At 33.0% G+C, this 13726-nt stretch overlaps 1 protein-coding gene across 2 annotated transcripts in view; it reads right to left on the reverse strand.

Moving 5' to 3' along the window:
- Positions 1 to 628: 628 nt before the first annotated feature.
- HERC6 (HECT and RLD domain containing E3 ubiquitin protein ligase family member 6) overlaps positions 629 to 13726 on the reverse strand; it is a 67314-nt gene continuing 54216 nt past the window's right edge. For both annotated transcript variants that reach the window (XM_031944008.1, XM_031944007.1), the window contains exons 21-23: positions 11983 to 12166; positions 11796 to 11898; positions 629 to 1482 (exon numbers count right to left, since the gene is read on the reverse strand). In XM_031944008.1, the coding sequence (XP_031799868.1) occupies positions 1268 to 1482; positions 11796 to 11898; positions 11983 to 12166 (502 nt within the window). In that variant the 3' untranslated portion in view covers positions 629 to 1267. The remainder of the gene's footprint in view (positions 1483 to 11795; positions 11899 to 11982; positions 12167 to 13726) is intronic.

Below are 13726 nucleotides of genomic sequence, written 5' to 3' on the forward strand. Positions count from 1 at the left end.
AGTCACAAAGCCAGGTGACAGCCAAGACTTACTCCCACCAGTATTCTTTATGTTATGTTACAGTTGCTTTGATACTGTGTAGAAATAATGACCAACTCTAACCATTGACCTAAATTTTACTCGACTGAATTTCACATCCACATATTAAGAGAAAGTTTGGAGAAAAGCAGAGACTAACATAAGTAATCTTGTATAATGCTCATTTGAAGTAATATGTTAGTAAAACAGCAAATAAGCTGTGCTTTCTTTAAAAAAAATCAATCCTTTGTTTCTTGCTTAAGAACATGCAGAGAAAACTAGAAAAGATTCCAGGAAGAAACTGTTAGAGAAGAGCAGGAGTTTCATTACTTTCTGTGAGAGATATAGTTTTTAAATTTATGCTACCAACCATAGTTTCTGTTTTGTTCTGTTTTGAATATGTATATACCTTTTTAAAATGTTAGGGAGTGTCTTTGACACTCAATAAACAATTATTTTGCGACATAACCCGGTAATAGTGGGACTCAAACTCCTAGTCTTCTGCTGTTTATAATGAGTTCCAGTTTCCTCATTTTGTAAAGTTAAGAAAATACCAGTGCTAACTGCTTTACAGAGTTGTTGTGAAGAAAATGTTTAATAAATTGTAAGATACTATTTAAGTATGAATTTTTATTGTTGAAACAAAAAATGTACCATAGCTCTTATACCAATAAGTTTTTAATCATAATGGATCAGTAATATAAATATGCTAATGATCTATGATTATATATAATCATTCGAGAGAAATATGTGGCAAAGACAAAAAACAAAAGAAAACAAAAACCTAAAAAGTAATTTTTTGCACAAGACAAAAACAGGCTAACCTCCTTACCCTACATGAATTTACTTCCAGCACTATCTCCTTCACTCAAGGCAGATCTCTAAGAACTTTTCACTCTTCCATCCAGATCCTCTATCTGAACACTTCTTCAGGCTCCACTCTTTGTCTCTTCTTCTGAGCTAGTCCTTCCTTGAATCAACTCCTATAATTACTCCTTTTTATATTGATATCATCATTTCATCTTATTCATTTTATTCAACAGTCATGAGTACCATAATAAGCATATTTTACATCAAAAGCACTGCATTAAATACTAAAGATATAATAATTGGAATGAAGCATGTAATTTTTCATTACAATTATGTTTTCACTTTTCAAAAAGTCATGAATATATTAAATTACTGGTGTGGTCATTTTTACTGTGCATTTTCAGTTCCTATATCCCTTTTTCCCTCAAATATTTGAATTCTAGGTCAAATGAACAAATCCTTTGTTGTTTCTGATTGCTGTTTGAAGGGCTTCTTCCATTCTTTTCATTGTAGAATATTTTGGGAGGTATAGAATATTAAAACAGGTTTGTGCTTTTGGGGGATCTTCTTCCCTTGAAGAGTCAGGGCAGAAAAATTTAATTCCCGAATTCTCTACTCCTCGAGCTTGAAATCTGTCACTTCCTGTAAGAAACACTTTAAAAGAAAACAAAATTAAGTGTAGTTTTTCAATGACTGAGCACAAACTCAAAGTACAGAGAAGAAAATTCATTTGTTCATTTAGCAATTATATAGAATAATGTACATTTTTTATACTTTAAGTACCAGGAACAATACAAAGTATAGTTCATGGTTCCTGCCCTCAAGAAGCTTATAATCTAGATGAGTATACAAGTCATTCATACATGAAATGGTAATGAGATTACAGAGTTTAATATTGCAAAAGATTCACGTTGTAGTATGTACTTAGCTGACAAATAAGACAAAGTAAATGGGAATTTTAGTCATCAAGAAGTCATGTAGAAACTGGAATTGTGAGCTGGAATTTCAGGAATGAATAACATTTCAGTTGAAAGAAAGAAGGGAACAAAATATATGAGGCAGGAGAAATGGCATGATAAAAATCTCCAAAAGACTGAATTGGCTAATAGGACAGAAGAGAAAAATAAATGCTGGAAGAAATGTAAGGAAAATGAAACATTGATGCACTCTTGGTAGAATTGTGAACTGATTGAACCATTCTGTAGAGCAATTTGGAACTACAACCAAAGGACTATAAAACCATGCATGATCTTTGACCCAGCAATACTACTATATGTATCCCAAAAGTGATTTTTTTTTTTAAAAAAGGAAAAGGACCTATAATGGACAAAAAATATTTATAGCAGATCTTTTCGGGGGAAAAAATAGAAATTGAGGGGATGTCCATGAATTGGGAAATTGAACAAATTATTTTATGTAATTATGATGGAAATCTATTGTGCTATAAAAAATGATGAGCAGGATGCTCTCAGAAAAACCTGGAAAGATTTCCATGAGCTGATGCAAATGAAATGTATTATGTTCAAAGTAATAGTAATATTGTAAAATGATCAGGTATAAAATAACTCAGCTATTCTCAGCAATACAATAAGTGATAAAGATGGAAATTGTGGTACATGAAGGTAATGGGATACTACTGCTCTCTAAGAAATGATAAAAAGAATCCAGAGATGCATGAGAAAATTTATATGAGGCAGACTACAATGGACAGAACAAGAAGAACAATATACACATTGCCCAGGCTTCCCTGAAATGCTCTTCAGGCTTTGCTATAGCTAAGCTGGTTTCAACTACATAGCATTTATTATGTACTTATTATATTCTAGGCATTGTGCCATACCAAACTGTCAGAACATTATTTTATAGAACTAGAAAAAATAACAAAATTTATTTGGAAGAACAAAAGGTCAAGAATGCCAAGGGAATTAATGAGAAAAAAAAAATACAAAGGGTGGTGGCTTAGCAGTAAATAAACCTAAAACTGTATTATAAAGCAGCAGTAATCAAAATCATTTGGTACTGGCTGATAAATAGAGTGGTGGACCAGTGGAATAGATTAGATACACACAACACAATAATCAAGGCCTATAGCAATCTAGTATTTGATAAATTCCCAAACTCCGGCATCTGGAATAACAACTCACTCGACAAAAAATGCTTGGAAAACTGGAAAATATGTCAGAAACTCGGCATAGATCTTTTATCTTACACCCCATACCAAAATAAGGTCAAAATGGATACATGATTTAGGCACAAAAGATGATACTATAAAGAAATTAAGAGAACAATGGATAATTTACCTATCAGATCTTTGGAGAAGGGAGGAATATATGACCAAAGAAGAACTAGAGAACATTAAGGAAGGCAAAATGGACAAATATGATTACATTAAAAAGTATTTGCACAAATAAATCCAACAGAAACAAGATTAAGAGAAAAGTTCAAAACTAGGAAAAAATCTTTGCAGCCAGAATGTCTGATAAAGGTCTCATTTCTAAAATATATAAAGAATTGTGTCAAGATTTATAAGAATTCATAAGTTTAAGTATATATGTATATTAAAATATATATAATTTGTATATATTTCATTTATAATATTATTATTACATTTATATATGTGTATATATAATTTACAAGTTTTAGAATTTATAAGAATACAAATCATTCCCCAATTGAAAAATGGTCAAAGGATATGAACAATTTTCAGATGACGAAATTAAAGCCATCTATAGTTATATGAAAAAATGCTCTACATCACTATTGATTAGAGAAATGCAAATTAAAATAGCTCTAAAGTACCACTTCACACCTCTCAGATTGGCTAAGATGACAGAAAAAGATAATGATAAATGTTGGAGGGGATGTGGGAAAACTGGAACACTAATGCATTATTGGTGGAGTTGTGAAATGATCCAACCATTCTGGAGAGCAATCTGGAACTATGCCTTTGGGCATAGTGCTATCAAACTGTTCATACCCTTTCACCCAGTAGTGCCATTACTGGAATTGTATCTCAAGGAAATAATAAAGGAGGGAAAAGGACCCCCATGTCCAAAAATGTTCGTAGCAGCTCTTTTTGTGGTAGCAAAGAACTGGAAAATGAGTAGATGCCCATCAACTGGGGAATGGATGAACAAGTTATGATACATGAAGGTAATGGAATATTATTGTTCTATAAAAAATGATGAACAAGCTGATTATAGAAAGACCTGGAAGAATTTATATGAATTGATGCTGAGCAAAACAAGCAGACCTAGAGAATATATTATACGTAATAACAAGACTGTGCTATGATCATCTATGAAAAGCTTAGTTCTCAGTGGTTCGGTGCTCCAAAGCAATCCCAATAGGCTTTGGACAGAAGATGTATCTGCATCCAGAAAAAGAACTAAGGAGACTGAATGAAAATATGTTCTAGATACTGTGTAAGGCTCTGTACTCTAGCCATCTTTTCACCTGCCCTGTCCTTATCCCTTTCAGCTAATAAAACAAGTGTACCAATCTACTTCCTTATGGTTTCTCTCATCATCCCTCTGACTGTCTAAATCAAAAACTCCTTTCTAAAGCATTTTGTATTTGTATGCACAGTGATTTTCACACAGTAAATTCTTAATACAGGTTTTTTCATTCATTCATTTGTTCATTTATATATATAACCTTGGAACCTATGCAGTGATTTACATATATTCATATATCCAAAATAGATCTGGGATCTCATTAAAATGAATACTCCCTCAAACGATAAAGACAGCAATCTGTCTATGCCTATTAAACCTGAGTAACCCTTGTCCATACTATCCCATAAGCTTGCCACAGGTGGTTCATCTGGGAACTTTTCTCATTTTTTTTTTTCACATCATAAGGTTTCCAATAGAAAACACAGGATACTCATTGGTTATCCCTTGCTCTTGCCCCATGACAATCCACTTTTTTGGCTCATGTATTTCTTGCACATGATAGGTCTTAAGTGGATATTTGTTGAATTGAACTGAATTTGTTGAAAGGAACACAGGTATCATAGGATTTAGAGCTTAGAGGTCATTTAGTCTAAACTTCTAATTCTACAGATGAGAAACCTAAAACTTAGAGAAGCAGAGGCCTACTCCAAGAAATCAGGGCTTCTCTTTGGTCAATACCTGTAAGCACCCCTTTGCTTGTCTAGAGTAGTATAAGAGATTTGACATGAGTAACCTTAATATATATGTTTTAGTTCTAATTCTTTCACTGACAGATATTGATAATTATTGCAACCAATATGTTAGTTATTATCATGATGGACTCTAGAGAATACTAGACTAGGGCCATAGCATGACCCATAAGGACGTATGATCAGTCATTTAGAATGTGAGGTGTGTCATATCTCATCCTCCCTGTGCAATCATGGGCTTTTGTCTCCTCCAAAATTACAATATTTCTTTCACCCATTTACTTACACTATTCCTGTCTTTCATTTCCCACCAATAACCTGGCTGTATTAGGTAGGCATCAGTGTACCTAATCCCAATTTATTGAATTCAACCTAGGAATCCATTGAAGCTGCTCAGGCAATATTCCAAATTCTTTATCTCATCATTCTTATATCTTTGTCTCCCCTATTCACTCCTAGATCAACTTATACTACATCAGACATCTTATTTGTGCTCAGGGACAAAGACTGGTGAGCAATGTCTTCACTTCCCTATTTTTTATTTGAATAGAATAGTTTGTATAGGCATGAAAAGGTTGTAATATACTTAAAATGTTCTTTCCTCCCAAACCCAGTTCATTTGAACCCTCTTATTTTTGTTTACAGTACAGAACAAGCAAAAATCAAAACAATTTATAGTCATATCAAAAAAATGCTCTAAATTGTGATTGGAGAAATTTAAATTAAAACAACCTTGACATATCATTTTATCAAATAATATCAAATCGGCTAAAATGATTGAAGGGGAAAGTGACAAATGTTGGAGAGGATATAAAAAATTGAGATACTAATACTTGTTGGTGGAACAATTTCTTTTTATAATATCATTATCTGTCCATTTATCCAGGTTCACAATCTCAAAGTCATTTTCATCAAGCTCCCACAGCCCATATACATATATAGTTGCCAAACTTTTTCTATTCTACCTTCATATCTCTATCGAGCTCTTCTCTTCACTCATGATGATTTGTCTCTGATTAAGGCTCTCTTTATCTCTTGCCTGGACCATTATAATAGCAATAACCTTTCAACTTTTCTCAATACTTCAAGTCTCCCCACTCCAATCTATTCTCTATACAACTACCATGATGATAACATTTTAATGTTAATACCAGTTCTAATGATGTCACTTCCTTACTCATTAAATTCCAATGACTTTCTGAGTTGTTAGGATCAGATATTATTTTATTTTTACTTAATCCTTTTTAATTTCTACTTTTTACATAAGTTTTATAATATATATATAATTACTAAAACAATAATACATGCATGTAAATTCTATATAAGTAAATATACATTATTGAGGATGTATGTTCAATTATATTTTCCTGATGGAAGTAAATAATGAAGAAGTTGGAAGATACTATGTTCACTATTTCCCCATCTTTTTCTCCTTAACTACATAGGGATATTATGAAATAACAAGGTGAAATCACATTCTTTCCTCATAGGGAGAAAAGAGTATTCATTAAGTATCATAATGTATATCATTAGTAAAACAATAATACATGCATGTAATCTTTATTTAAATAAATATACATTATTGTGGGTGTATCTTCAATTGTATTTTTCCTGATGAAGGTGCATAATGAAAAAGTTTACTCAGCCAGTTTTAAAGTTCTTATGTTCTCTAAATTTTCTTTAACTTAGAGAATAAAATAAGCATTTCCAAAATATAGTATAATAAAATGATGATTACACATAAAATTGCAAATCTATTGTATACAACTTACTATTCCTTTTAAACATATGACAAAGTTATCAAGTAAATTTCCTTCCTATCTCCTGCCCTAGAGATGGCTACCATTAGACACAAATAAGTGTGTGTGTGTGTGTGTGTGTGTGTGTGTGTGTATATATATGTAAAATTATTCTATACACACTTCTATTTTTCAGTTTTTTCTCTGGATGCAGATAGTGTCTTTCTTCATACATCCTTTATAATTAATTTGGGTATTTGTTGCTGTTACTATATGTAATATTCTCTTGGTTCTACTCATAGTTTCTTCTTATAGAGATTATGATTTATACCAATTACACTTCTTTATGATGTGGTCATCAAGTCCATTGTCTTGTCCATTTTGGAGTATCAATGGCTTCCTTAAATAGGTCAAATTGAATGTTTTAATTAGATATTTTCTATATTTTTATTCTTTCTTTTGATTCCATAATTCAACTGAAATTGTTTTCTTCAAGCTCACTAAAGAACTTTTAATTTTCAAATCTAATAGCCTTTTCTTAATCCTCATCCTTCTTGACTTCTGCAGCCTTTTATACTTCAATCATCCTCTTCTCTTTTATTTTTTTTTTGAACATTATTCTCTTCTGGTTTTGTTTCTATCAAACCATTCTTTATCAATATCCTTTGCTGAATATTCATCCAGATCATGACTGCTAACTATGACCATCCACCAGGACTATCCTGGACCCTCTTCTTCTCTTCCTTTATGTTATTTTACTTGTTCAGCTTATCAATTTCCATGGATTCAATTTACATCTCTAGATGATGATTCATAAATTTGCTTATTTACATAAAAAAGGGAGAAGGATTCACATGTGCAAAAATGTTTGTAGCAGTCCTTTTTATAGTGGAAAGGAACTAAAAATTGAGTGGATGCTCATCAGTTGGGGAATGGCTGAATAAGTTATGGCATATGTATGTTATGGAATATTATTGTTCTATAAGAAATGATCAGCAGGATGATTTCAGAAAGGTCTGGAGAGACTTACATGAACTGATTCTAAATGAAGTGAGTAGAGCCAAGAGAACATTGTACACAGTAGCAAGAAAATTATGTGATGATCAACTGTAATGAACTTGGCTCTTTTCAACAATGAGATAATTCAGGCCAGTTCCAATAGACTTGAGATGAAGAGAGCCATCTGAATTCAGAAAGAATATTGTGGAGAATTGTAATGTTCTTCTCTAAAATACAATGTTCTCTGGGAGCAGGTTTCTTGAGAGGCTTCTGGAGGCAGCCTTAATTTCAGTTCAGTGTAATCACCCCAAATGCAGCCAGGAATGAAAGTCCAAATCCTTTATTTTCTCTTTCAAATATTGTCTCCTTCCTTGGGCCCGGTTAGCTTTCTTAAAGGCCTGTCTTTCTCCTTGGTTTTGAGAGCTCTTGCCACTAGTCCTTTGCCTCTGCCAGCTTCAGTCTCTAGCTCCCTCTGAATCTCTCCATCCAGCACAAAGGTGGAAGAAGGAATGAATTTGTCTCCTACCCCAAGAGTTTCCAGTGGGCTTGTGTGTCTGGCCCTGAGAGCTTCTTGCTTATATGCTGTATACTGAGTACACACCAATCATTATATCACTGGGAAACCATTATTTGTTGAGGATTAAATCAATTCTAAACTAGACTTAAACATTGTCTCCTCAATTCCACTTAGTATCTTGTTTCAAGTTCTGGCCCATAACATCTCCTTGTAGAATCAGATAAATCATACTGAACCATACTAAATTAGATAATTATTTTCTCTATCAATTCCACTGTCTTAGTACCTTATACAAATCTTAACTGAGAGTGAATGTGGAACACAACATAATATTTGCACCTTTTTTGTTGTTTGCTTACATTCTGTTTTCTTTCTCTCTTTTTTCTTTTTGTTATGATTTTTCTTATGCAGCATGATAATTGTGGAAATACAAATAGAAAAATTGCACATTTAGCATATATTGTACAGCTTGAGGAGATGGGGGGAAGGAACGGAGAAAAACTTGGAATACAGGGTTTTGCAAGGGTGAATGATGAAAACTATCTTTGCATGTATTTCGAAAATTAAAAGCTATTATTAAAAAGAAAAAAAAATCTACTTATCTAGCCCTAACTTTTCTGCTTTTCATATATCACAATAGAATATTGCATACTGGACATCTCAAACTGGTAGTCTCAAAGATATCTTAAACAAATTAAAAACTGGACTCATTTTTCTCTCCAAACCTTCCTCTCTTCTAAACTTCCCTATTATCTTCAAGGGCACCACTATCTCCCCAGCCACTCAACATCACAATCTGGGTGTCATCATTTTCATTCTTTCTCACCCTTCCAAATCCAGTTTATTGCTAAAGGCTATCAATTTTACCTTCTTAAAATCTCTCATATAAGGCCCCTTCTATCATCTGACACTGACATTCAGGTATGGACCCTCATTTCCTCACATCTGGGCTATTGCAATGCTGTGCGGGGGAGGTTTCCTGCCCCAAGTTTGTCTTCACTGTGATCTAGTTGTCAAAATGATCTTCCTAAAAGCACAGGTCTGATCGTGTCGTCACCCAACTCAATAAATTTCAAACAGGTCCCTATTACTTTTAGCATAAAATATAAAATCCTCTGTGTTCAAAAGCCTTCATAATCTCTTACTCCCTACCTTTACAGTTTTCTTTTTTTATTTTATTCTTTTCTTTTATTAAAATTTTCTTTTCTTTTTCTTTTTTTGCTGAGGCAATTGGGGTTAAGTGACTTGCCCCGGGTTCACACAGGTAGGAAGTGTTAAGTGTCTGAGATCACATTTGAACTCAGGTCCTCCTGACTTCAGGGCTGGTACTCAATCCACTACACCATCAAGCTGCCCCTTAAAGCTGTTTTTTCAAAACATGTTATTTTCAAAACATATGCATAGACAAATTTCAACATTTGCTCTTGCAAAACTTAGTGTTCCACATTTTTCTCCCTCCCTTCCCCCCCAGCTCTTCCTCTAGACAGCAAGTAATCCAATATATGTTAAACATGTGCAATTCTTCTTGCATATTTCCACAATTATCATACTGCACAAGAAAAATCAGAACAAAAAGGGAAACAAATGAGAAAGAAAACAGAATGCAAGCAAACAACAACAAAAAAGATGCAAATACTATGTTGTGTTCTACATTCAGTCCCCACAGTCCTCTTTCTGGGAGCAGATGGTTCTATCCATCACAAGTCCATTGGAACTGGCTTGAATCACCTCACTGCCGTTACAATTTTCTAACACCTTTACAACCCAATATCTCCCAACTTTGGGCATTTTCACTGTTTCTTTTCTGTTCCTGGAAAGCTCTCCCTTAACTTCCTAGCTTTCCTTTCTTCTTTCCAGATTCTTCCTAATTTAAGTACTTTCACTTTATTGATTATTTCTAATTTAACCTTTATGTAATTTGTACATACCTGTTTTCATAACGTCTCCTGTATTAGACTAAGAATTTTTGAAAGCAAAGATGATTTCTTACCTTTCTGTGCATCCACAGTAGTTAGTACAATGGCTAATATATAATAGGCACTAAACAAATATTTATTGGTTGAATTATTTTATTTTGGATTCTAAAAACTGAACTAACTTTACATAAACAGCTGATTCAGGAATAATTCTCAAATTAGTAATGAGTAACTTCCTACATGTTAAACTATAAGAGAGTTCTTTTTTTTTTTCTGCTGAAGTTGCCCTATATTTTTTCCTCAAAGAAAATAATCATGATACATAGATTTGAGGCTTTTGTAAATTCTCTAAGTCTTCAACCTATTTCATTCCTAACTACTGAACTATATTTACCCATATTTTCAATAAAAAATTTTTTTATTCACATTGATTATTCCTGGGTTTTACTGAATATCAAAAGTAAATGCTGATTTATTTTGAGGGGTCTTGTCAAATTCTTTTCATAATTTCTCTACTTTTATCCTCTGTAATGGATATTGGTAAGTAAACTCTTATAATGATTTTTCTGAAAACATATTATTGGTATGGCTACATTTCCAAATAGTCCATTAATTAATAGGTTTGGTTTTGTGGGGGAGGTTTCTTGGGAGTAGGAGGATGAATGATAAATTCAACTCTATAAACTACTGCACAAACTAATTCAGAAAAGCAGAAATATTAAATATATCACTTTGGGATTATAATGCAATAAAATTACATTCAATAAAAGGCCTTTGAAGCATAGATTAATTAATTGCTTTGGGAAAATTTTGTTTAAATGCTCCTAAACTTCTCTCTAAGACAGATTCTTTTTTTTCAATGCCAGTTTTTTTGGGGGTTGTTTTTTTGGGGGGTATTTAATATGGCTGCAAGTAATGGAACTTTATAGCTCCCAGACAATTGATGTTTAGGTTCACAAAAATAGTGATGGAAGATTTTTTGACTTACATATGTGATTATAAAAACATCACAAAGAATTGTGAAAGAAATGTACATGTCATCAAAGAAATGAATAGAAAAAAATCATAAGTAATCTAATCCCATGATAAGAACAAGGAATAAAGAATCTCTGTGTTTCATCTGGAGGAAACAAAGAGAAGGAATTATATAGTGTCTATTATGTGCCAGGCTGTGTGCTAAATGTTTTTTAACATTTATTTGTTTATTTAGCATTCATTTTTCCCCTCGAAACAGCACTGCAAGGTAAATATTATTATTCCCATCTTGCAACTAAAGAAATTGGGGGCAGACAGAGATTAAGTGACTTGTGCAAGATCACATAGTAAATATCTGAGATTGGATTTGAATTAACTCTTCCAGACTTCAAGTTCAGCTCTATCTACTTTGCCACAGATGCCTAATTTATATACTTGTGATGCTTAAAAAAAAAAAAAAGAAAAAGAAAAAACCTCCTTCCTCCCTGAATCAGGTTTGATAATATCTTCTCCTGAAGATGTGAACAAGAGTTATGTAGCACAGGCAGGTGCTGATGGATTGTGATCTCTAGGATTGTAATAATAGGCACATTAGTAAGAAAAGCAATCATAAATAGAGTTTCATAAGGAAGATGTTATCATTAAAATTAGATTTATAAAGAGCAATAACTTACAGAGGAATTTCTTCTTCTGTTCCAGAGACAATCTATGGAAAGCATCCCAGAACATCACAATGGTAGGATGTGATTTACAGTATCCATGGTGATATTCTGAATTCTTGAGAAAGAAAAGAAAGAAAAATTTATTGAGAAGATATAGAAATTATTCAGAAAACTGTGAATCCATTCTCCTATTACATACCTCTTCAAATTTTTTCCAGTCATATTCTGGGTTTCCCGTCATTACTTCCCTAAGTTCCTCAGGATGGAAAAAGTTGAGTATCTCTTTTTCGCAGACTTTGTAGAATCCCCTTTCAAATTCTTTATAAATCTTTTCCACAGATGTGTTTAAGATGTAATTGATATATTTGGAAATAAAATCTTTCCTTTATGGAAGGAAGAAGATGATTTTTATATATATATATATATATATATATAAATAATGTGTCTGCACACACACACATCTTTGTTACTTTTTCTCATACTCCAATTCACACTAATATAAATACAACATAAAAATTTTATACTTTGTGAAACTCTGTCAAAAGAGGGGATATAGAAACACCTGGCAAGTTAGAAAGTATTTCAAGAGTACAGGGCTCTTGTTGGAACAACAGGTGATAAACCACAGGGACAGGATAGAACTATTAATAATGATTCTTATGCAATCCGACCTTAATAAGAATGGTGCAACAGCAAGGCCACTGTCAAAGAATAATAGTAATTGGATACTTATATGTAACATCAATAGCCCTTGCCACAGAAAAATAGAAATATTGTTACCACATCTTAAGAAGGAATAGAATCCTGACTGGTATTTTAACTGTCTTTTCAGGAAAGTCTTATCAGACTTGGAGAGATCATATAAGGATGCAGAAAATAAAGAGAAACTCTCTCTTTAAAAAAAAAAAACTTTTAACTCTTATCTTGAGAAAAAATAACTTTAAGGTAATATATTGAGTTGAGAAATCAGAAGGAAGTATCAGATCTGGTTAAGGATGACTTTGGTTGTGATCTTCTCACAGATAACACATTTTAGGTAATCATTTATGTCTTTTTAAATCTAGAACACGGGTGTGTGGGTGGGTGGGTGTGGGTGTGGGCACATGTGCCCACATAAGCTTTTGCTTATGAGATTTTGGGAAAGTGATTTCTCTAGTTAAATGTTTAATAAATGAAAAACTGGAGTGGGGGCAAAGTCATTAACTAATTTGATCCTCAGAACAATGGATGAATGAAGAATGAATGAAAAGTATCTATTAAAGTACTTACTATATGCCAAGCATTGTGTTAAGGTCCCTGTCCTTAAAGAACTTACTTTCTAATTGGATTAATAATATATAGAGAAAAGAAGTAGGCAGAGAGTGTTACTACTGGGCTTATATCCCAAAGAGATCATAAAGAAGGGAAAGGGACCTGTATGTGCACGAATGTTTGTGGCAACCCTTTTTGTAGTGGCTAGAAACTGGAAACTGAGTGGATGCCCATCAGTTGGAGAATGGCTGAATAAATTGTGGTATATGAATATTATGGAATATCATTGTTCTGTAAGAAATGACCAACAGGATGATTTCAGAAAGGCCTGGAGAGACTTACACAAACTGATGCTGAGTGAAATGAGCAGGACCAGGAGATCATTATATACTTCAACAACAATACTATATGATGACCAGTTCTGATGGACCTGGCCATCCTCAGCAATGAGATCAACCAAATCATTTCCAATGGACCAGTAATGAACTGAACCAGCTACACCCAGAGAAAGAACTCTGGGTGATGACTAAAAACCATTACATTGAATTCCCAATCCCTATATTTATGCCCACCTGCATTTTTGATTTCCTTCATAAGCTACTTGTACAATACTTCAGAGTCTGATTCTTTTTGTACAGCAAAATAACGGTTTGGTCATGTATATTTACTGTGTATCTAATTTATATTTTAAT

The sequence above is a fragment of the Sarcophilus harrisii genome, chromosome 6 (genome assembly GCF_902635505.1).
Source record: "Sarcophilus harrisii chromosome 6, mSarHar1.11, whole genome shotgun sequence".
Taxonomy (NCBI): Eukaryota; Metazoa; Chordata; class Mammalia; order Dasyuromorphia; family Dasyuridae; genus Sarcophilus; species Sarcophilus harrisii.